The 22,833-nt window shown below is 43.0% G+C and overlaps 2 protein-coding genes across 2 annotated transcripts in view; one reads left to right on the plus strand and one right to left on the minus strand.

Moving 5' to 3' along the window:
* LOC144241224 (RH-like protein) overlaps positions 1-2,746 on the plus strand; it is a 37,166-nt gene extending 34,420 nt beyond the window's left edge. The window contains exon 10 of the mRNA XM_077775737.1: positions 2,593-2,746. Within this exon, the coding sequence (XP_077631863.1) occupies positions 2,593-2,619 (27 nt within the window). The 3' untranslated portion in view covers positions 2,620-2,746. The remainder of the gene's footprint in view (positions 1-2,592) is intronic.
* Positions 2,747-4,220: 1,474 nt separating this feature from the next.
* Positions 4,221-22,683, minus strand: TMEM50A (transmembrane protein 50A). Its single transcript, XM_077775695.1, has 7 exons — positions 22,547-22,683; positions 20,920-21,024; positions 18,838-18,950; positions 16,102-16,169; positions 14,241-14,333; positions 10,382-10,442; positions 4,221-4,688 (listed from the first exon to the last, which is right to left on the minus strand). The coding sequence occupies exons 2-7, from the start codon at positions 21,010-21,012 to the stop codon at positions 4,643-4,645; spliced, it is 474 nt and encodes a 157-aa protein (XP_077631821.1). The 5' UTR covers positions 21,013-21,024; positions 22,547-22,683; the 3' UTR covers positions 4,221-4,642.
* Between the last annotated feature and the right edge of the window lie 150 nt (positions 22,684-22,833).

The raw sequence follows: 22,833 nt of genomic DNA on the forward strand, positions 1-22,833 counted from the left end.
CAGTCACTTCTTGCCCCGCTATTCTGATTTACTTTCTTCCAGCTGAGTAGAGCCATTTACTCAGCAGTGTAACACAGCTTTTATTTGAAAAGCCAAATATCCATTAAAGAGGCGAGAATTCAAACTTCCAAAGCTGATCCAGGGGCGATTTTTTTTTTTTGTACACCATCCAAAAGGACATTTTTAAACATTATTGAATGTCCTAATGCACTTCAGGGAACCAAACTCCTGGGGGTTGGAAGGGACATTCCTCCTCTGGTTGCCCAGATCACACCTGGCGGTTTGGGGAATAGGGCATTCGCTATTCCCCAAAGGTCCCCCATCTCATCCTCGGATGGTTCTATTACTAATTAATCATTTATTCACTGATTAATTCCATTTAAGGCATTACCTAATATATGACAGAGCTCTTGTGTGAAGAGCCGGGGAGACAAATCTAAACGAAATACGGTTCTAAGTGTCAAGAAACTGTATATACTAATCCCCTGTCTTCCTGTTGATGACAATGATCCTAACTCAGATACTGATTTAGAAAAATTCAGTTCATGACACAATGTTTCATGTGGCTTGTGCCTTCACTAAGAGAATAGACTCCTTCCTTCAACTTTTTATTTCAGTTTAATAACCCATGGATTTTATTCTGTGCTTTCCAAAGCACAAAGACTCACTGACATCCACTTGTTGAAATTAATCCCACAGTTAACCTTTCTGCAGAAAACAGCTTTGTTGTGAGTCTGCCACAGGCAAGCTGCTGTTCTGGGTACTGTGGGGAGGGGGTGGTTCAGAGAAACTAGGGCTTTCACCCATTGGAGGGACTGGATCTTTCTATGTGCACGGCTCTGTTCAGAACTGAGTACGTGACTGTGGCAGAGCTGCTGGAAGAAGGAGAGGAGGGAAAGAGCCTGAGTCTGGGGAGGTCAGGGAAAATGGAGTTGTGTTGGGTTTGGCTAAGTGACAGGAAGTGAAAGACATTCCAGGCAAGGGGGAGCTTATGAGCAAGAACAGAGGAGCATGAAAAGATCTGGCTCAGCAGAGAGTTGGTGAAGAGAAGGATGAAAGGTAGGCTGGAGCCGCTTGACTTCCCCTTCAGGCCGCTGGAAGCTCCCAGAAGGTTCAGTGGGGAAAAGGTACAGATACCGTTTGAGAGTCGAGTAGAGTAAGATTAAGCTTGTAGGATAGATTCTGAAACAAGTGCAGATAGGCTGAGGATCATCCACTGGCTTCTGAACAAGTATTTGCAGTTTATTTTTAACATGATTTCATTGCCAAGAAATATAAACACCACCACTGATTTAGCATGAAAATACCTCAGAATGTGTTAAGAGTTCCTCCTGCTGTTTTATGTAAAATTCTCAAAACCTGGCCTTGTGGCGCACGGGTATCACCCCTGCTTCTGATTTAAAATAAATGTTCTAAACACGCAGTAAGGATCCAACAAACGCTTGTTCAACAAAAATGAGAAGAGGCGGTTTTTAGAGCAAAGTAGGAAAACAGATTAGGAGCCTGCCAGCTGACTCCTCTCCTCCTGGAGGGGGCCCTGAAAAAGAGCATTGCTCTGGAACATGGGTCTGAATTCAAGGCCCAGCTCATCCACTGGCAGGCCAGTGCCTTCAGGCAAGTCACTTCCCTTCTCTGGGGCTCAGTTTCTTCACTTGTGAAATGGGCTCAAATTCCACTGTCTGGAGTCAGACAGATGTGGCTTCTACCCCCTCGTGTTCTGGGATCTCTGAGAGCTTCAGCGCCCCCATCTCTGAAACAGAGAGAGCAAAAGTAATACCTCACAGGTTGTGATAAGGATTTAAAGGAGCTGCTGTGAGTGGTAGCACGCGGATCCATAAAAAAACACCCTGTCAACGTTAGCTACTCTGATTTCTGGTTCTAGAATTCTATGATCCAGGTTACTCAAAGCACAGTGAGGTATGGCGGGTGTGACATGGCACAGCCAACGAACCTGGGGTTATGTTCAGCGTATAGAAGACGCAAAGGAGACCTTACAATCTTNATGCTGTGAGTGGTAGCACGCGGATCCATAAAAAAACACCGTCAACGTTAGCTACTCTGATTTCTGGTTCTAGAATTCTATGATCCAGGTTACTCAAAGCGCAGTGAGGTATGGCGGGTGTGACATGGCACAGCCAATGAACCTGGGGTTATGTTCAGCGTATAGAAGACGCAAAGGAGACCTTACAATCTTCAAATACTTCAAAGACTGCCATGTAGAGAAAGAAAACTATTTTTCCCTGTGCTTCTCCAAAGAATTTAAGGAGGCCCAATGGACAGTGCTGCATCAGTGCTTAACAGTTTGAACTTGGCTGCAAAATGGAATACTTGCTTTGCCTGGTAGTATGTCCCGCATCACAGGAGTCATTCAAACAAAATCCAATCACTATTTATCCATGATCTGTGTAAAGAGCCGTAAGAATTGAGGTCGACCTAAGAGCTCTTCCAATTCAGATTGGCCCTCTAAGGCCTTTGTGATGAGACAGCATTTTGGTCCATGTGTAAGTTTCCAAAAACCAGACTCAGTATGTGTCCAAATTTTAGAAGTCTAAGGGCTCATCTGTAATAAAGATGTTTGCTTTGCTTTTACAGTTTCCTCATCTGGCTGTTGGATTTTAAGCAAAAGCATCTGAGAAAAAGAAGTCCTGTCTGAAATCGAGACAACCTCCTTTCATTGTTGCTCGCCCTTTTTTGGTGAATGACACAATCTTTCTAGCGAAGTCTCCTTATGTACAATGAGACAAGGTCAGAGATAAATTTGATATTTAAAAAAAGATGAAACATTTGTTTAAATGGTAATTTCATAATAATCTAAAATAAATGTTTGTTTTCACTAAAGATGATGCTACCAGTATTTTCTTGGGTGTAGACACATAATTAAGGTTATCGGTTCAATTTTTTGTTTTAAACATACACATTTAACTTTACTTCATTGGTTGGACACATGTGAGAGCTGGGGAGGGGCAGAGAGGGAGGGAGAGAGAGAATCCCTGTACTGTTAGCATAGAGCCTGACGCAGGGATTGATCTCATGAACTATGAGGTCATGACCGAAGCCAGAATCAAGAGTCAGATGCTCAACTGACTGACCCACCAGGCAGCCCAGTATTGCGTTCAGTTTTACTGACAATTCTTAAGATTCTTTCTCCTGCTCAACACAGTGCATTGTGCTACCCAGTGGGCTCTGGACTACATCAGCAGAGCAGATGATGTAAAACAGGGAAAGATTAAGAATTCACTTATATTTAGGCCTATAATGCGGATGCTGTGTTTCTATTCCAGCAGTTTCAGCAAGTAGTTCTTACTCCCTGAGCACCGGGGAAGATGTTGTGGTCAACTGAGGTACACGGACTCGAGATTTAAAAACCAGTTCTGTGTAGGACCTTGAGAAATTAGAGTTTCCGCCCTCTGGTTCCTCCATCTGTAAAAAGAGAAGGTGGACCTTCAACCCGTAAGATGGTCTCCACTTGTCTGAAGACCCGCCGGGAGTGACCGGGTGTGGGACGGCGGCGGCACAGCCGGGTCTGGGCACGGGGCTGCCCGGGCAGTACGGCAGGCAGTGTGCTGGAAGGCCACGTGGCCGGTGGGGAAAAGCGTACCACAAATTTAAATCATCTGAGAGGGGTTTTGTGTTTCATGGAGGGCTAAGTGTAGCAAGTTTTATGAAAGAAACCATTTCAAGCTGTAGATCTGAAGAACATGGATCCTGTAGTTATTTATTTAAAAAAAAAAGATGCCCACTTTGCCAAGATTCGGGGGGAGCCTGACAGATAATAGGGTTCCAAAGAGAAACGGACAGCGAGAATTCTCAGTAGTCCGTGTCTGTGATTATAACTGACTTGCTGGCCTGTTTGGAGGCCAGTGGGTCAGGTGTGATGAAACCTGGAATCCAGCTGACTGTCACACCAACAACAAAAACCTGTCGCCTGAGCCAAGTCTAGTGTCAAGTCTCTATCCTTTTCCTCTTTCCTTCGGTGGTGGGTGTGGAGTGACTGCGTCCCACCAGGCCATGTGTCATAGCTGCGTGACTGCCACCTCACCCCCACCTCCCCACTTCTGAGCAGCCTCGTGGCTGAAATCAGGAGCGTCTCTCTTCTGACACAACCACTCGCCCCTTGGGAGACTCTCCATGGCTACTTACGCTGAAATGTTCACAGGATTTTTGGCAAAACTGTAGAAACCAAACACAAAGGTTAGCAAGAAAGAATTCTGACCACTGCGTAGATTTAAAAACATGAAAATGCCGCTATTTTATTTAACATCTGACACAGAAGAGGCCACGCCTACACAGACACATTACATCTTCAGAGCACTTGAATTGCAGTTTGGGACCTTGGATATGACAAATGCTCATTTAAGATGCATCCATAATTTCTTCTGTAATATATGTTTACAAGTTATACCATGATAAAACTTAATAAAAATTACTCACGTGGCGTATTTTCAACATTTATAAGTAAATCCAATGCATACCACAATAGATTTTTGTTGTTTACACAGGAAGTTTTCATGATTTTAGTATTACACGAATCGAAGCTGAGACCACACTCAAAAATGAGTTTAGAAAATGGCATTACAAAACACGGGGAGTGAGTAGTAAAAAACGCATGCAGGGCTGCCGCGCAGAAGTAAACCGGATGTTCTCACTGCCATAAGTCTTCGGTGCGGCCAAACTTAAAGACCAGTCCTCTGCAAATGAAATAAGAAACATCACATCTAGTTGGATTCGGGGATAAAACGAGTATGTGAGATTTGGAGAATGGTGGGAAACTAGCAACAAAGAACTGAGTTGTTGTACGGAAAACACGTGGAAGCTGTCAGAACCGACACTGATCGTGTGTGATCAACCACCACCTCCACCACTTCCTTAGCTTCCGGTGCTGGAGATGTAGGTCACTCTCACAAGGTTAACCAATGGTTAGTATATAACTATTCTATGTCTTATTTTGTCATTTTCATTCAACAGAACTTTCTTGAGTGCAGACGTGTTGGATGCTGGGGCCATAAAGGTGAGAGAGACAGTATCCCTGCCCTCATGCTGTTCACGTTCTCGGTGACACAACATGGTGATGGGAGAGCAAGCGAGGAAGGGGACGAGGTATATGTACCAAGTGTTGAGGGAGCACGGAGACCTATGGAACTTATTCGGCCTGGATGTGTCAGAAAAGGAGTTACAGAGGCAGGAGTATTTGTGATGGGCTTTGAAGGGTAAGCAGGAGTCTGAATGGAGAACGGTAGGGAAAGGGGCTAGTTTGATGAAGGAAGAGGTCTCAGGAGAAGAAACAGCAGATCCAGAGGCAGAGAGGAATACAAGAGCACGGCGCCTCGGGAAAAGCCCAGGAGGAGGAACCAGGAACAGGCCCACACAGAACACGCAACGCAGGGTTTAGGTGGGGGACGACCTACAGCTGTCCTCAGGGTTTCAACTTAACGGGGGCCGGAGGGAAATGACACACGAGAGGACGCCTGCCTAGGTCCAGGTCTATAGATACACGTAAAGGTATCTGAGATGCAGAACAGGGAAGAGTCCAGTATGGCCAGGTTACAGCTTAAGAGATCAGAAAGACAGGGAGTGGAGGTGGCCGGGACCTGGTGAGCCCAGTGACCAGGGCGGCACACTGCCCACAGGGGCTTTACGTGTCTTAAGTGAGTCAAGGGGGCAGGTCCAGCCTGTGCGCTCTACTCCAGGGGCAACTGACATTCCCTCTCAGCCAGCTTGTGACATGGGGTCACGCGGAACTGTGTCCCCTACGTGGAAGGAACAACTATTCGCCTCCAGCTGACCGTTGCTATGCAAGGCTCAGGATCGTCAGATCTTCCAGTTTTTGAAGAAAAGCCAAAAATTCAGATTTTAATGTAAAAACCTCTTGATTTTTAAACGTTGGCTCAGAAAGACAGAAAGTACTGTATGGGATAAACAAGCCAGAACTGCGGACAGAATTTGGCTGGATGGCCACTAGTGTGGAGTCCTTCTGGAGACCACTCCAAGTTGTGAAAAATTTTAAGATGGGAAATGACAGGATGAGAGCCATGTTTCTAGAAGGAAAAGTGACACACGAAAAACTGGATTCGAGGAAGGAACCAATCAGGGAGGTGAACTGCTCAGGACGGGATGGTGGTGACCAAACAGGAGAAATGGACAAAAAGGAACAAATCTGAGACAATTCAGGGGCAGGTTCGATTGGCCGCGGATGCGGGGGGCAAGCGTGAGGTGAGGGCAAAAGTGAAGACAGAGGGAGAGAGCAGTGGCGTATGGCGGTTTTCGTTCTGTTTTCCCATCTGTTTCCCAGCTACCAGTGTTTGCTGAAGGTTAGGCCTGCAATTCTCATGATCAATTTGCCCTTAGAAAAGTAAACACTTGAATGTTTTCTGATGAAAACAAAAATGCAGCCAGGAAATGGTCTATACGCTCTCTTGCGAGTCTGTTGATTCCTCTTTACAGAGGATTTCCTAAATGCTCCAAAACGTGATCTGGTCTCTGATCTTCTGGTTAACGCGAGGCCTCTACCCTCCAGAGAGCGTGAATGAGACACACTTCAGATACTACTCAACAGATGTAAATTGTAATCTGAAGAGTTTCTTGGGTGAAAGCCAGTCCCTCCTACACTGTCAGATGGTCACCTTTGTACGGACATCTGTGTCTGGTTTCTGAAACCGTCACTTCTCAGCTGCTGCTGAGTACTGTCCTGTCACGAATCAGAACAGTAGGCAATCTGCTGCAACTATCCTAGTAACAGTGCCTATTTGCTGGGTTTGACTTCACTTTGCTTATAGTATTTTCAAAAACCCTAATTCATTTTTAGACTTAACAGGGACAACAGCACCAAATGAGAAACTGACCAGACTTGTCGCATATAATAGGACTTTATCATAATTAGAGACAAGATGGGGCGCCTGGGTGGCCCAGTCGGCTGAGCGTCGGCTTCGGCTCAGGTCATGATCTCACGGTTCGTGGGTTCGAGCCCCGCGTCTGGCTCTGTGCTGACAGCTCAGAGCCTGGAGCCTGCTTCGGGTTCTGTGTCTCCCTCTCTCTCTGACCCTCCTCTGCTCACGCTGTCTCTCTCTCTCAGAAATAAATAAAACATTAAAAAAATTTTTTAAAATAGAGACAGGTCAATAACTGGTTTCCAAGGTTTTGTGACACACAAAAACTGCTTTATGAACTTGCGTGTCTCCTCCCTCAGTGGAAGAGATTCACAGGTCCTGAAAATCCTCCCCTTCCCTCCACTGTTCCTCCCTGCTGTGACAGAGTGACTTCTCTGCCACAAGTGGAATCTCAAGGTGGAACCTGTTCTATCCTTTATCAAAACTGCCAGAGTAAAGAATGATAAAGTAGACCGCTGTTTGCCCCCCAGGCCACCTCCCCCCCCCCCCGCCCGGCCNCTTCCACACCTTCACGCTCCCTTCCTTTGGCTGGAGTTGCAGGGCACCGAGCCCCCGAGCACCTCCACCCCTGTGGAGCAGCGAGCAGAGGGTGCCTGGTGCTTCCTTACAGGTGCCTGAGCCTCGGCACCGCAGCTCGAAAGGGAAGGAAATCCTAAGCATCCAGGCCGTGCTTCTCGTCGGCACGCTACCCTGCGCTACAGAACAACAAATGCACTCACATTTTATTTCGTAAGCTCAGGAGGGACGCTTACTCGTGCTGCGTTGCTGAAGTCGAGTGTTACAGTCCACAAGGACGGGGCAGCAGGGAAACGGAACGCACACTTGACACCCGGCTGTGGACAGCAGCAAGAGGAGGAAACGCTGACTGGATTCACCCCGGATTTCAAAGGTCGCCATCCTCGTAGCTGGAGCCCGAACTCCAGCCGGCCTCAGTTCTAGCCAGGCGCTCTCAGGCGAGGAGCCGGACTTCTCTGGGCTCATTCTCACATAGAAAACGGGGATGATGACGGGGCCTCCTCCAGAGCTGTGACGGGGATCAGCCGAGAGCATGCGGGCAAAACGCTAAGGAAGGTGCCTCGGGCATAATACTTGCTCAATGAACTTTGGTCATGATGATTTTCTGCACAAAATCAGTGGCTTCACTTTCTGTTGTTGCTGTTGTTGTTGAATAAATTATTTGGGTTTTCTCCACTAGTTTTACGATACAAGGAATGACCCAAAGACGTTGTCTGTCTTGCCATACCTAAGTTCACGTTTCTTTTTTTCTCAAGTTTATTTATTTTGAGAGAGAGGGAAGTGGGAGGGTGTGAGGGAGAACCCGTGGGGGAGGGGCAGAAAGAGGGTGACAGAGGATCTGAAGCAGGCTCCATGCTGACAGCAGGGAGGGGCTCAACTCACAGACCGCAAGATCACAACCTGAGCCCAAGTCAGAGTCTTAACTGACTGGGCCACCCAGGCGCCCCTACATTCACATTTTTCTTATTTCCAAACTGATTTTATAAAATTGCAAGAACTCCTGGTGAAGGAAGAAGTCTGAATGTCACTGCGGAATGTTACTGAATGGCAACAAGTAGCACTTCACGAGTGGCTCAAGTAGATATGGGGCTTTGATTTCCTTTTTTGGGGGTGGGAAGAAAGGGGCAGAGAAGGAAAGTCTGACAATAGATTGTCCTACAGTATAGAGCAGTTTTTGAACCTTTTGTGGATTAGGGACTTCTCTGCGTATCTGATAAAAGCCATAGGCTCTCTTTCCAGAAACAGGCTGAAACACAGGGGTCTTACATACAGAAATGTCTGGTGGTTCCCGGTCTTCAGAACCCCACTTATGGAATGACCGTTACAAATCCCTGATGCAGGGAAATAAAATCAAAACCACACAGAGACACCACCTCACACCGGTCAGAGTGGCTAAAATGAACAAATCAGGAGCCTCTAGATGCTGGCGAGGATGTGGAGAAATGGGCACCCTCCTACACTGTTGGTGGGAATGTAAACTGGTACAGCCCCTCTGGAAAACAGTGTGGAGGTTCCTCAAAAAATTAACACTAGAACTCCCCTATGACCCAGCAATAGCACTGCTAGGAATTTACCCAAGGGATATGGAAGTGATGATGCATAGGGACACATGTACCCCAATGTTCACAGCAGCACTCTCAACAATAGCCAAATCATGAAAACCCTAAGTGTCCATCAACTGACGAATGCATCAAGAAGATGTGGTTTATCTCTACAATGGAATACTACATGGCAATGAGAAAGAATGAAATCTGGCCATGTGTAGCAACATGGATGGAACCTGAGCGTGTTATGCTGAGCGAAATGTCAGGCAGAGAAGGGCAGATACCGTATGTTTGCACGTATAGGTGGATGAGGAAAAAGCTAAGAGAGGACCATGAGGGAGAAGGAGGGGAAAAATAGTGGGGGAGAGGGAGGGAGGCAAACCACGAGAGACTCTTGAATGCCGAGAACAAANTATTAGAGAAGATCGTCGACAAAAGTATTAAGGTTTTTAGGGGATTTTGTAATCTTTTGTCCTTGTATCAGAAGGATAGAGCATGGTAGGACTTCTCCCCCACACCTCAAATCTCACGCACAAGTTCTGGTAACACCACAGTGAGAAAGAACTATAAAATGCACTCAGAAACAAAATTTTAAGGAGAAAAGGGTTTAAGCAGACTTTCACTGAAAGCAACTGTTAGAGATCCAGATTTAAAATGAACGTCCTGATGAATGGATAAAGAACATGTGGAATGTAATACAATGGAGTATTACTCAGCAATCAGAAAGAATGAAATCTTGCCATTTGCAACTATGCGGATGGAGCTAGAGGGTATTATGCTAAGCGAAATTAGTCAGAGAAAGACAAATATATGATTTCACTTATATGAGGACTTTAAGATACAAAACAGATGAGCGTAAGGGAAGGGAAGCAAAAATAGTAAAAAACAGAGTGGGAAACAAACCATAAGAAACTCTTAAATACAGAGAACTGAGGGTTGCTGGAGGGGTAATGGGTGGGGAGAATGGGCCAAATGGGTGATAGGCATTAAGGAGGGCACTTGTTGGGATGAGCACTGGGTGTTCTACGTAAGTGACGAATCACTAAACTCTATTCCTGAAAAAATATACATATTTTGATTGGAAAAACAAAAGAATGTAAATATTCTTTTTAAAGAAAAAAAATGTCGGCAAATAAAAAAATAAAACAAAATAAACACTGTCAGTGTTAGTAACTAAATCTACACAAATCATAGTTGTTCATTAAGGGGACATGGGGACAGTTTAAAAAACTCAGTGTAAGTTCCCAAGGATGGCAACAAACCAACCCATGTATCAAAATAGCTTTCTCAGCCTCATTCTTTACATTTTATGACATAAGATGGGGGAGGGGCACTGGACCGGGTAAATTTAAGCAACTAAATATAGTTAGTGACTTAAGAGAAACAATTATAATACAAGAATTAAAAAATAGGCTGAAGAATGTAAAAAAAACTTACCCAAAAAAGATGAAGGCATTTTGGAAAAATACAGCAATTCCAGGGTATACGATGGCTTTTTCTGTAAAAATAGTCATAAACATTTAGTTTCTGATATACTGGCGAACAGCAGTTTTCCTGCCTTATGTAACTGAGTTTTCCAGTAAGCATGGGTGGAGTGTTTATTAAATGACATAACACACGTGATGGAGTCTAGCACTGGGTTAGGAGTGATAGTTCCATCCTTCATTTAACAAATATTTATAAGTGCATATTACGTTCAGCACTGTAATGTGCTGAGAATAGGGCAGTAGGTAAAACAGGCAAAATATCTTCATCTTCATGAAGCTAAACGACATAGAGTATAAATAAGTAAGGAGAAACAAATGAAGCAGGAAAAGGTAAGGGAAGCGTAGTGAATGATGACGTTTTAAAAAAATGTTTTATTTTTTTATTTTGAGAGGGAGAGAGCATGTGAGCAGGGGAGGGGCAGAATGAGAGGGAGAGAGAATCCCAAGGAGGCTCCCTGCTGTCCCCACAGAGCCCAATGTGGGGCCTGATCCCACAAACTGTGAGATCATGACTAAAGTCAAAATCAAGAGTTGGATGCTTAACCGACTGAGCCACCCAAGCGCCCCTGCCCCTTCAATGATGGTATTTTATACAGGTGGCCAGGAAGACCTCATGAGAAGGTGACAGTGGCATAAGGTCAGGGAGAATGTGAGGGGAGGGCCCACACACAAGCAGCAGATCAGAGGGCACAATCACCAGGAGGTGGGCACGTGCTGGCACATCAGAGGAATGGCCACATGCGCAACACAGAGGAAAGCAGGAGACAGATCAGAGAAGTACGAGGAGCAAACTGGGCGTGTGTGTGCATGCGTGTGTGCAGATCCTATAGAGCTCTGCAGTCATGGTGAGGGCTCTGGTTTTCACTCTAAGAGAGATGAGAAGCCACTGGAGGGTCTGAGCAGAAAAGCGGTCTGAGCTAACATATTTTAAGAGGATTCCTCTGGGGCACCTGGGTGGCTTAGTCGGTTAAGCGTCCGACTTTCGCTTAGGTCATGATCTCGCGGTTTGTGGGTTCGAGCCCCACGTCGGGCTCTGTGCTGACTGCCAGCTCAGAGCCTGGAGCCTGTTTCAGAGTCTGTGACTCCTTCTCTCTCTGACCCTCTCCTGCTCACGCTGTCTCTCTCTCTCTATCTCTCCCCTAGAAATAAATAAAACATTAAAAAATTAAAAAAAAAAAAAGAGGATTCCTCTGGCTGCTGAGGGGGTGGGAGGAGTAGAGGGGGTAAGGGAGAAACAGAGACCAACAAGGAAGCTATTCAGGAAATCAGACTAGAGACTATAATGAGTTCAACCAGGGTGGCAGTAATGGAGATGGTAAAAAGTGGTGGGATTCAGGGGGCGCCTGGCCGGCTCAGTCGGTAGAGCGTGCGACTCTTCATCTCGGGGTTGTGAGTTCAAGCCCTACACTAGGTGTAGAGAGTACTTAAAAATAAAACCTATAAAGTGATGGGATTCAGGATCTATTTTAACAGCAGAATCAATAGGATTTGCTGATGGACTGAATGTGGGGTGAGAGACAACAGGAGGTATCATCTTTGACAGGCCTTAACCACTTAAGTTTTTGGCCTCAACATTTGGAGGGACAGAGTGGCCATTAGTGAGGATAGGCAAGGCTGCCGGGGGAACATTTGTTCCAATTTATCCCAGACTGAAGTTGAAATCCTCCTAAGTTTCTACACCTGGAGCCATCAATGGTTATTCATTAACTGACAAACCAAGGCGTGATGAACAGATGAATTATCAACTTTTTCTCAGAGCAGTTTAACTTAATCTGATTATCGTTAACAGTTGGTTGCATAGTCCTTCGCTACTACAAGGTCACATTATATATTCCATATGAGTGGTGACAATGGCTCCTAAAGATCCCCTAGAAAGGCAACTTATAAAGCTACAGATCTCCTGCTAATAATTCTCAAAGCATAAGTGGGCTCCAGAAGCTTTTAGGAAAAAAAAAAAATCACCAAAAATTCCATGAGATAAATACATTTCTACAAAAATGTAGGAAAACTACATTAATAATTAATAGTTAACTGTATTAATAACAGTTGTATCCGGGAAAGAAGAATTCCAAATAATTTTATTTTCTTCTTTGAGCTCTTTTATGTTTTCAGTATTCTACAATGAACAAGTATTATGGAATTCACATGATAAAAAAGTAACAGGTTTGTTTTTAAAATATGGTGATAAAAGGTTCTATAACAGCGAGAGAGCTACTTGGGAGGTCATGTAAAATGCAAAGGCCTGGGTTCAAAACTATATTTATAGTATGATCATAACTACACAGAAACCCAAAAGAAGAGACCAAAGGAAATATACCAAAACATTTAAGAACAGTATGTTAGTATAGTCTGCTATGTTTTTTTTCTTTACTACATTTTTGGTAACATGGTTTGAGTAATAAATTATATGAATGACAAAAAACATACGTATTTAAAAATGCCTATCATTCCTGTCTATAAGACTTAAAAGAACTTACTAAAAATTCAGGAAACCCATGATTTTAATCCAAGAATTACATTTTGTTCAAAGAAATAAAGGGTTAAAATATGGGCTAGGTTAGATCTCTGCTGGTCCACTTTTTGCCAAACATTAACACCATAATTTTACTGTGAGAAGCATAGTTAATTTTACCTGGAACATTAAGGGATTTTCGGATTTTTCCGGGGTCCCTCAAGGTAAAATTTCTTTCTATTTATTTATTTATTTCAATGTTTTATTTATTTCTAAGAGAGAGAGAGACAGTGTGAGCAGGGGAGGGTCAGAGACAGGGAGACACAGAATCCGAAACAGGCTCTGAGCTAGCTGTCAGGAGAGCCCGACGCGGGGCTCGAACCCACGAACTGTGAGATCATGACCTGAGCCAAAGTTGGACACTTAACCGACTGAGCCACGCAGGCGCCCCTCTCAAGGTGAAATTTCAACCAGGCATCTAAGAGCAGGCCTTTTCCTGTAGGCCTCACTTTCAGGCGGCCTTGTGCAGCAGATGCACAGTTAAGTGCTCGTTTACTTTTTATCTAAAAGGAGATGATGTCATAGTACCAGGGAGGCTTAGCTCAATAAATTTTAATTCTAGGATGTTAGAGCTCTGCAGAGATAGCATTCGTCAAGTCAAAACTTGCCAAATAGCTTGGGAACATATATACTCTGCTTTTGAGGTTTTTGGAAGCCAAACAGAAGCAAGGTTTGGAGCTATGTCCCATTAATTCTAGGCTCTAGTAGAAGAAAAAAAAAAAAAACAGAAGAAAGGAATACCAAAAACATACCAATCAAACAGAACAAAAGAAAACACTGATAGGGTGAAGGCAGTTCCCAGGCATAAATGCTAGTAGCTAGCCCATCTAGATGAAGAAAGCTTTCTTCTGGTTTGTAAGTTTGAGCCCCACGTTGGGCTCTCTGTTGTCAGGACACAGCTCACTTTGGATCCTCTGTCTCCCTCTCTCTCCACCCCTCCCCAGCTCATTCTGTGTCTCTCTCTCTCTCTCCGAATAAACAAACTTATATAGAAAATAAATAAAAATAAAAACAAAATAATCAACTTTAGGCGCCTGGGTGACTCAGTCAGTTAAGCATCCAACTCTTGGTTTCAGCTCGGGTCATGATCTCACATCTCACGGTCTGTGAGATTGAGCCCTGCGTCAGGCTCCAAGCTGACAACACAGAGCCTGCTCGGGATTCTCTCCCTCTCCCTCACTCTCTGCCCCTCCCCTGTGTGCACTCACTTTCTCAAAATAAATAAACTTAAAATAGCCAACTTTAATGCACCATGTCAGTAATCCATGGAAGTAAAATGTAAACTATTTCCTCTTACCTTTAGCAACATAACCTCCAAAGAGAATCCACATAGAGGCAATCAGAGAGCCAAAGGCCAGCATGAAGCCAATGAATAGCCAGATGCGAGCACCTTAAAAGAAATCACATTTTACCAGAATTGTTTCTCATATGGCAGCAGTCAATTCAATGAACTTTTCAAAAGGAAAGTAAAAAACAAAACAGAAAAAAATATATAATTGCCATTTAAAGTCTAAAAATAAGAATGGAAGATGTGCTGAGTATCTTGCATCAGTGCAGACATTGGCCTTTTTCTTGTTGGCTGGTCTGTATTCTAAGTGCCTGTAATTAATCTCCTTAAATATGAATACTGAGAAAAACTCAACCGTCCTATAAAAATCTCACAAAATATGTTTCATATGTACAGGCTCATTCTCCATATGTTTTTAGAAATCGTACTCCAACATGTAGACTCCTCCAAGAGAACTCTGAGGCAATAACACGGGTAGACTTAACAAAAAAATTCATATTCAGTGATAGGTGAATAGGTAAGTCAGGGGGCAAAATAAATTCACTTATTGTGATGGGCACTTAGGAAAGCTCCATTAAAATTATGTTAACAGAGGAGGACAAACAAGTTTTAAATCACGCTTATGTAATATTTATGAAGATCTGCTATAAACAGTCCTTAGATGAGCTGAGATGACTTTCTCTAATTAGCACAAATACATTTGAATAAACACACTGCCCTGTTCAATAAAGCAAAGCAAACAGAATGCTATATTTAATTTCTGATTTCACTGCCAAAACATAAGAGCGTTATGAAAATAATAAGCTGATAGTTAGAGACCTGGTATTAAATACAACAGACTCTGGAGCCCCAGAGCTGTGGGTCTAACAGATGTCAGTTACAGATGTGAGGGCCATACTCTAGTCCTGGCACTGCTATCGCTGGCTTTTTAGTATCAGTGCTGGCCGCTAACATCTGTCTGTTCATTTATGGTTCACGACTGGGGCAGGTCAGGGCTCCTGTTATCTCTATTTAAGTTCATCTACAGACAGAATGAACCAGAGAGTCTGAGTGTGTAGATCAGAGCTGACTCCTGCAGCTTCTCCTGTTTCATTAAAAAAAAAAAAAAAGAAAAAAGGTCACCTGAATTTTGCCTATTTATTTGCAGGTTTACTTTTTGCATGGATATAATATTTGGTTTACCATTTAAATTGCTTCATAAATGTCCCCTCAAGTCTTTGCGTATATTGGATGCTCGAAGAAGCTGAATTTGGCCCCCCTCGGGTGTGTGGCCCAGGAGTCCAGGGGACGGGAGCTTCAGTGGAGAGGGAAGGGAGTAACTGAACTGAAGCACCAAAATTCTATTATTCTACTCAATTTTACAAGATGAAAAGAGTTCTGGAGGTTGGTTACAAAAGGATGTGAGTGAATTTAACACGACTGAACTGTACACTTAAAAATGGTTGAGATGGTACATTTTATGTTGTATATATCAAAACACACCCCAAATACTATGATTCTAAACTATTTCAAAATGCTAGTCCAATCAAATAAGGTTGGCAAAAAAGAGAAAAAAATAATTTATATGGTATAGCTTAAAGTACTATAAGTTCTATTTTGCACACGTATTCTTCATTATATTATTGCCTTTTACTGTCCACCGTACATATTATTGTACAGGGTTGTATACTCAAGGCTCTTGTGTACTTTATTCCATACAGCCGCCTTCGATTAAATATGATTTGTCCCTTATGCCTTGAAACCTATAACCTCTGCTCTAGATAGACCCCTATCTTATTCTTTGATCTGAAGGGGTTAGACGAGTGGCCCTTCCGTGTAGAATTCTCACTTTGTGGATGTGTACAGTTAGATGTCATTTACACCTATTTACCTGTTTGACCCAGGCAACCTTCACTGTAACTATCACCTCGGACTTGTCCATTTGACACTGCATTAATCCTGTGTGAATAAAATAAAGCCAAGATATCACGGTCTTTGACTCCAAGAGGAAACTACTCATGACATCAAATCATCAGATCCAATAAGCTAGTGTGCCTCAAATTTCAGGTTAGGCCTCGTGAGTCTTGAGTAATGGGCTCACGTAAACTTCAGCAAGTCCCATGACGAAGATACGGTTTTAACAGTGGTGACAGCTGCCAGACCAGCAGAATGAACATCACCTGGGCACAGATTAGAGAGACAACTCCCCGGCCCCACCCGACACTTACTGAGGCAGAAACTCTGGGCAAGGGGCTCGGCAATTTGAGTTTTAACAAGTCCTTCCAGTGATTCCGACGCCTACTAACATTTGAGAGCGAAATTCTCAAAATTATGTCTCACTTGTTAAAGTCTGAGAGCGGAATCCTCAAAATTATGTCCTGGTAGGATGGAGCCATCTTTAGCTTGGTCCCGTCTAGCTTTCCATGTGTGCGCGTCAGACACACACAACCTGTAACACGCACACGTGACAACACAGAGAGCAGGGTCTCTAGACCACCCCGAAGTACTTAAAATTGGCGTTGGAATGAGTTTTTTGGTGTTAATTCTGTACTAATGTCCAATGTTTGGAGAAATAATTATACTTTAAGCCATCAAAGCGATTTAAGTGGTAAAATGTTGGGGTTGTTTTTTTTTTTTAACCTGACACATGTTCCAACAGGCAATCTTTTGTTAACTTTCACAGAGAACTACTCTAAATCGAGACAACCGTGCCTTCTTTAGAAGTAATTGTTCAAAAATTTCAACATCACAGGACAAGGTTAACAATATTTCAAGTTAAGAAGTATATAAAATTTTCTACGATTATCTGTATGTATACCTATATACCTCTCCACTCGTGTGTGTGCGCACATGTGTGTACTACTAAAGTGTAGGCTTCATGAGGGCAAGGACTGTGTCTATTTTGTTTCCTATTTTTTATTCTCAGTGCCTAGCACAAGGCTTGGCACACAGCAGATGCCCCATAAATGTGTTGACTATGTGAACCCTAACTTTTTAAATAATAAAATGAATTCATAATTCATTCATTCCAATCTAAGTTTTAGAATGATCAAAATACTCCTAATTACATTCAATGACTTCTATTATCAATCACATTATCCAGTATACAAAATAAATACATTTTAAAACAAGCTTAGTATTTTTTTAATTACAAATTTTAAAATGTCTTATTCAATTTTGAGAGAGAGAGAGAGAGAGAGCGGGCGTGCGCGAGCGAGCTCACAAGCAGGGAAGGGACGGAGAGGGAGAGAGGGAGAATCTGAAGCAGGCTCCTGGCTCTGAGCTGTCAGCACAGAGCCCAACACAGGGCTCGAACCTACCAACCATGAGATCATGACCTGACCCGAAGCTGCGTGCTTAACCTATTGAGCCAGCCAGGCACCCCAAACAAGCTTAATATTTTTACCAAAAATATGTATCTTTTACTAAAATTTTAGATTTTACTAAAAACTGTAGATGCTCTTGGGTTAGTGGATCTTCGCTCTTGTGTATTCCTTGCTGGACCATCTGAGTGAGCTTTCTCGCCCTCTCTCAAACAGCCACGCCCATGCCTTGTCAGTCTCCACCATCAGGCACGTTCTGAAATGAACAATCTCCATTTGCTCTCTGGCACTGCAAGTTTCACATGTAATCTCAAACTTACAGAAAAGTTGTCAAGTACAGTTCAAGTAAATTTTGAAAGTTGCCCCTAATGCTCCATAACCTTAGAAATGCGTATGTGTTTCCTACAAACAAGACAGTTTCACAGAACAATACAAGCCCGAAACTGGGACACTAACAATGATGCATTACCGCCATCTGATCTTCAGACCTCCCCCGAGTTCCCCAGTTGGCCCAATCATGCGCTTGACAGCAAAAGAGTAGAATCACAGCATACATTTTGTTCTCATGCCTCATTAGCCTCCTCAATCTTCTCTGGCTTTTATGACCTTGACCCTTTACTCCACCCATCCTGGTCTCCTTGCCATGGCACCTCTGTCCTTGCTGTTCCACAGGACTGGAACGATCCTCTTATATATCCCCATCATCAGCTCCTTCATTTCTTCAAGTCTTCACTTCGAAAGTGCCTTCTTTGTGAGGCCTTCCTTGACTCTACTGAAAATTTCTGTACCCTTGCTGGCATCTCCTATCTCCCTTCTCTGGAACACTTCCTGATACCTAGCAGGTGACATACATAATTTATGTCTCCTTGGTTACTCTCTGCTTCGCTCATTTGAGTATAAATTCCATAAATGCATGGACTTCCTCTTGTTTAATTCACTGCTATATCTCCTCTACCTAGAGCAGAGCCTGGGAACAAAAGCTTAATGAAGATTTGTTGGCTAAGTGAATAAACAAACGCTCAGACAAAGGATATGGTTTCTGACCTAAAAGTGAAGTCACAAACATCAGCAGTACAGAAGAGGGGAGCGGAGAGGTGCTGGGGGTGGGAAAAGAGGCGAGGTGGAAGGGGGGATAGGAAAGAGAACTGTGGCTTTCCCTCATAAGTCCTCCTCTGCAAGGTGACTTTTAATCCATGTCCAACACGTTGATGATATTTAAAAATATAAACTCTACTCAACTACACATAAGGCATTTTTATTTTGCGGCGATCTATGCAAGTCGTGCCGTGAACAATGACACTTACATGAGGAAGGCTATGGTTGCTATGACGCCACAGGCGTGGTAGGAGTGGTTGAACTCTTCCATGGTCGGGTAAATGACAGCTGCGTCTATGATAATCCACCAGCCTGTAAAAAACTAAAGCAGACAAAAAAAGAAGTGACACTAATGAGAAATTACAGCGATTTCCTATCTTACTCGCTAAAAAGAAAGCAAGCCATCTGAGAAACCCCTTCTAATCAATTTCAAAATTTTCTTAAATGTTCCAGCAGCTTCTCGCATATAATGTGCCCGTGGCTTAATATCCGAGTAGATATTAGATATCCTTAAGTCAGCCAGCAATTAGTATGTAACATGAACTTCTTTTCTAAGCCCACTTTGTTCATTATTTTATATTGTTATAATGAAGTCTGTCATCTTATTGTGTGAACTGGAAATAGGTTGTAATAATCTCTTGGCAGGAGAAAGGAAAACTGTGATTCACATTCTAACCGACAGGAGTGGCTTGTTGCTGATATGTTATAAGCTTCCAGAAAGATGTTATCATTGAAAATGAAAACAAGTTATTCAAAACAATATGGGGAAGAGTTAGCGTTGACAGAATTTCAGCTGTTCTCGTTAGTGTCCTGAAATAAGCAATGGCCCTGCAGTTCTGTTTTTCCTTTTGATGAATTATATCATCATGGTCTATAGATCTTTTACGTGTGATGCTATGTTCAATTTAAACACCAAATTATCATTTTTCTTAACTGAATTTGGTTCTGGATATGATCAAGGGCCAATACATAAGGAAAAACATTAAAACTACACAAATATGACCTGACCACAAACTTTAGAGTAAGATATTCACCAAACTCTGATATGTAGCTTAGAAGGTTTTGAAAATAACCCCCTACCCTATCCCCATTCCCAATCATGACCCAGCTAGCTCTGGGAACGGCCATTTCTGTCAGTTCTTTAAAAATAACTACTTTAGGCTAATCAAATTATTTTTATCAGGTTACAGACAGCTCCATACTCTATTAATGACATTTTTACTGGCTAGGCAGAGTACCTCTTGTATTTTTATTTTTTTATCCTAACCTCAGTGTATTATTCAAAATATTTTCTTCATAGACTAAAATGTAAAGCTTTTTTTTTTTTTTCTTTTTGGATGTCTGTAAGTGCAAAATTTCTAGATTTTTTTTTCTTTTTAAGCTTTTATTTTTAAGTAACCTCTCTTCTCAATGCAGGGCTTGAACTCACAACCCCGAGATCAAGAATCCCATACTCTACTACCTGACCCATCCAGGTGGCCCTCTACAGTAGTTTTATATTTTACCATTACTTTGGAAAACTATAGGATAACTATTTTTAATAAGTTATAAATGTCAGAGAGTAGGCAAAAAGGAGATATTTGAACTTGGACTTCCTTTTTTCACAATTTTATTTTTAAGAAATCTTTACAACCAGTATGGGGTCTGAACTTACAACCCTGAGATCAAGAGTCACATGCTCCACCAATTGAGCCAGCCAGGCGCTCCTGAACTTAGATTTTTGTTTGTTTATTTAAAATCCATTATTTAGAACACATGACACGTAAGAGCATAAAACACAAACATCAGATGACTTGAGGGATTTGCAACGGAAATAAAAATTTTACACTATAAATTACTTCTCGGCAATACACTTTAATGCGTTTCCTGTTTGGCTTTTTTCTTTTGTTTTTTAATGAGATTGAGAAGAAAGTGAACTCTGGATTATGAAAAGGTGCAATCATCTCTCTCCACTGGTTTGGACCTTTTTCTTACTTAAACACTTCCTGGTTACTTAAGGTACTGACAAAAAGGAGGCATTATCCACAGAATGAATAAATGTATAAAGCATTACCATCTTATATACCATGCATTTAAAGAAAACCAATCATTCTACTAATCAATATCGAACCATAAAGTCAACTCTTAAAATGGAGGAACTCAACCCCCTCATAAACATAACATCAACATTTATTAAAATAAGTTCAGTGGTCAAAGATAAAATAAATAGGACATATTTAAAAACCACATACAGAACTCAAAACACATAAAAACAAACACACCAAAATGCCCAAATTACCAATGACACTTACTAGAACACCAGCAGCAATGGAAGCAATAGTATTGCGCTTTTCCCCCCAATCAATGCATTCTGAGCATCTCAAGCCTTCTAGAAATCCAGACATTTTTTCAGGTCACTTAAAAAAACAAACAGAAAAATCAACTACATAAAGTACTTCTATTTACTTGCTTCAAACATGACATCTGTTCCTAGAAAATAACTAACAGTTCCGGAATAATTTAACAAAAGTGAAATGCTTTATTTTGGCTACATGTACTTCTTTAGAATATTTAATTTTTGATGAATTTCCACATTAAAACTTTGGAAAACACAATTTGGATTCATTTAGCTTTTTTTTTTAGTATTTAAAAGATGGGTTTGGTATATTTAAGGAAGAGGAACACAGGCGGGTATCCAAATATTGAAAAACTTTATAATGATTATTAATTTTAATTCCAAACTAAGTTATTGTGTGATTTTAACATTTACAATCCAGGAGCACTAACATAATGGAGAGACAATGATAAACTTTGGTGGAGTTAAAGCATCGGGTCAGATGAAAAACTATGTCTTAGGATTCACATTTTATCATAGGTTTCTTTATACTCAGAATAAGAAATTAAACACTGCACTGCAGGTCTTCTACCCAAATCCCTTCCTTTCACCTCATTATTTTTCCTTCTCCAGCCCTGGTTTTTGGTGTCACTTCTAGTAAAGAACACCGATTTCATTTTAATATCTTTGTCTCTGATTCTAACGGATGTTTTCCACCCAAAAGCAAGCACAAAATTGAAACTAATATTAATTCAGACACACAAAATATCCAGTTAAATTACCACAGATGAATTATACCCGACCTAACAATTTACATAAAACATTCCTGCGAGCTGACCTACCCAGACCTGGATTATCTATTTTAGAACAAGAGAAAGCCTGAATTACGTATAACTTGCTAATTACCAAGACACACCCAAATTCCTACAGCGACTCTGAACCCATTTGTTAAACTACTCTGTAGCCAGCAATCCTGGTTGTCCAAAAACATGATATTCTAAAAAAAAAAAAAAAATAAGGAATCCAATCGTAACATCCCTTTTAAGCATTAAATATTAAAACCTGAGGTCGTAACCAGTACTAATATGCTTTTAAGACAAGCCCAGTTTTGAACATTCACCTTTGTTTTTCCCTGGGAGGAAGAGCAATTCAGCTAGTGTTAGTTTCGGTTCGTCTCACTGTCCCCGCCCCGAGCCCATCCGAGTCCATTTTTCACAGGTTTATTACCGGCACACACCGCCCAAACCCCGCCCCCAGACTCGGGATTCTAGGTGGACACGGATTCTGCAGTGGACACGGGCTGGGAGGATGTGCGAACTCGCTCTGGATCGGCCACCCTCTGCCGCGTGAACCCGCCGGCGACACTCCCTCTCGGGGGCTGTTTCTCCAACCCTAAAGGAGGGGACCACGGAGATGTGCGGGGACCCTGCGACGTCCCGGGGAAGGGCGCTGTCCGGCAGCCGGGCGGAGGGAGCGTCCGGGAAGGGTCCAGGGAGGCACAACCCGAACCCGCAGCCTCCCAGAGGGTGGAGGCAACGACTCGGTGGGCACCGGCGGGCNNNNCGGGGCCGCGACCCCCCGCCCCTCTCCCGCCGGGCACTTACGGCCAGCCCCGCCAGGGCAGTGGATCCCAAGCCAGGTGTCACGCCGCGCGGGGCCGCCTCACTTTACCCTAGTTTACAGCCAGCAAAACAAAACAGCCACCCGCCGCCGGGTACCCGGATGAAGCAGCACCGCCCCCGGGGCCCGGTCGCGCATGCGGAGACCGGGCGGAGGGGGCGGAGGGGGCGGTGCCGAGAGGGCGGTGCCGAGGGGGCGGGGCGGAGACCGGGGCGGAGACCCGGGCGGTGCCGCGAGGGAAGGGTAAGGGCAGAGGGAGGGCCGGCGGCCG

Source organism: Crocuta crocuta, unplaced genomic scaffold (genome assembly GCF_008692635.1).
Source record: "Crocuta crocuta isolate KB4526 unplaced genomic scaffold, BGI_CrCroc_1.0 scaffold127, whole genome shotgun sequence".
NCBI lineage: Eukaryota > Metazoa > Chordata > Mammalia > Carnivora > Hyaenidae > Crocuta > Crocuta crocuta.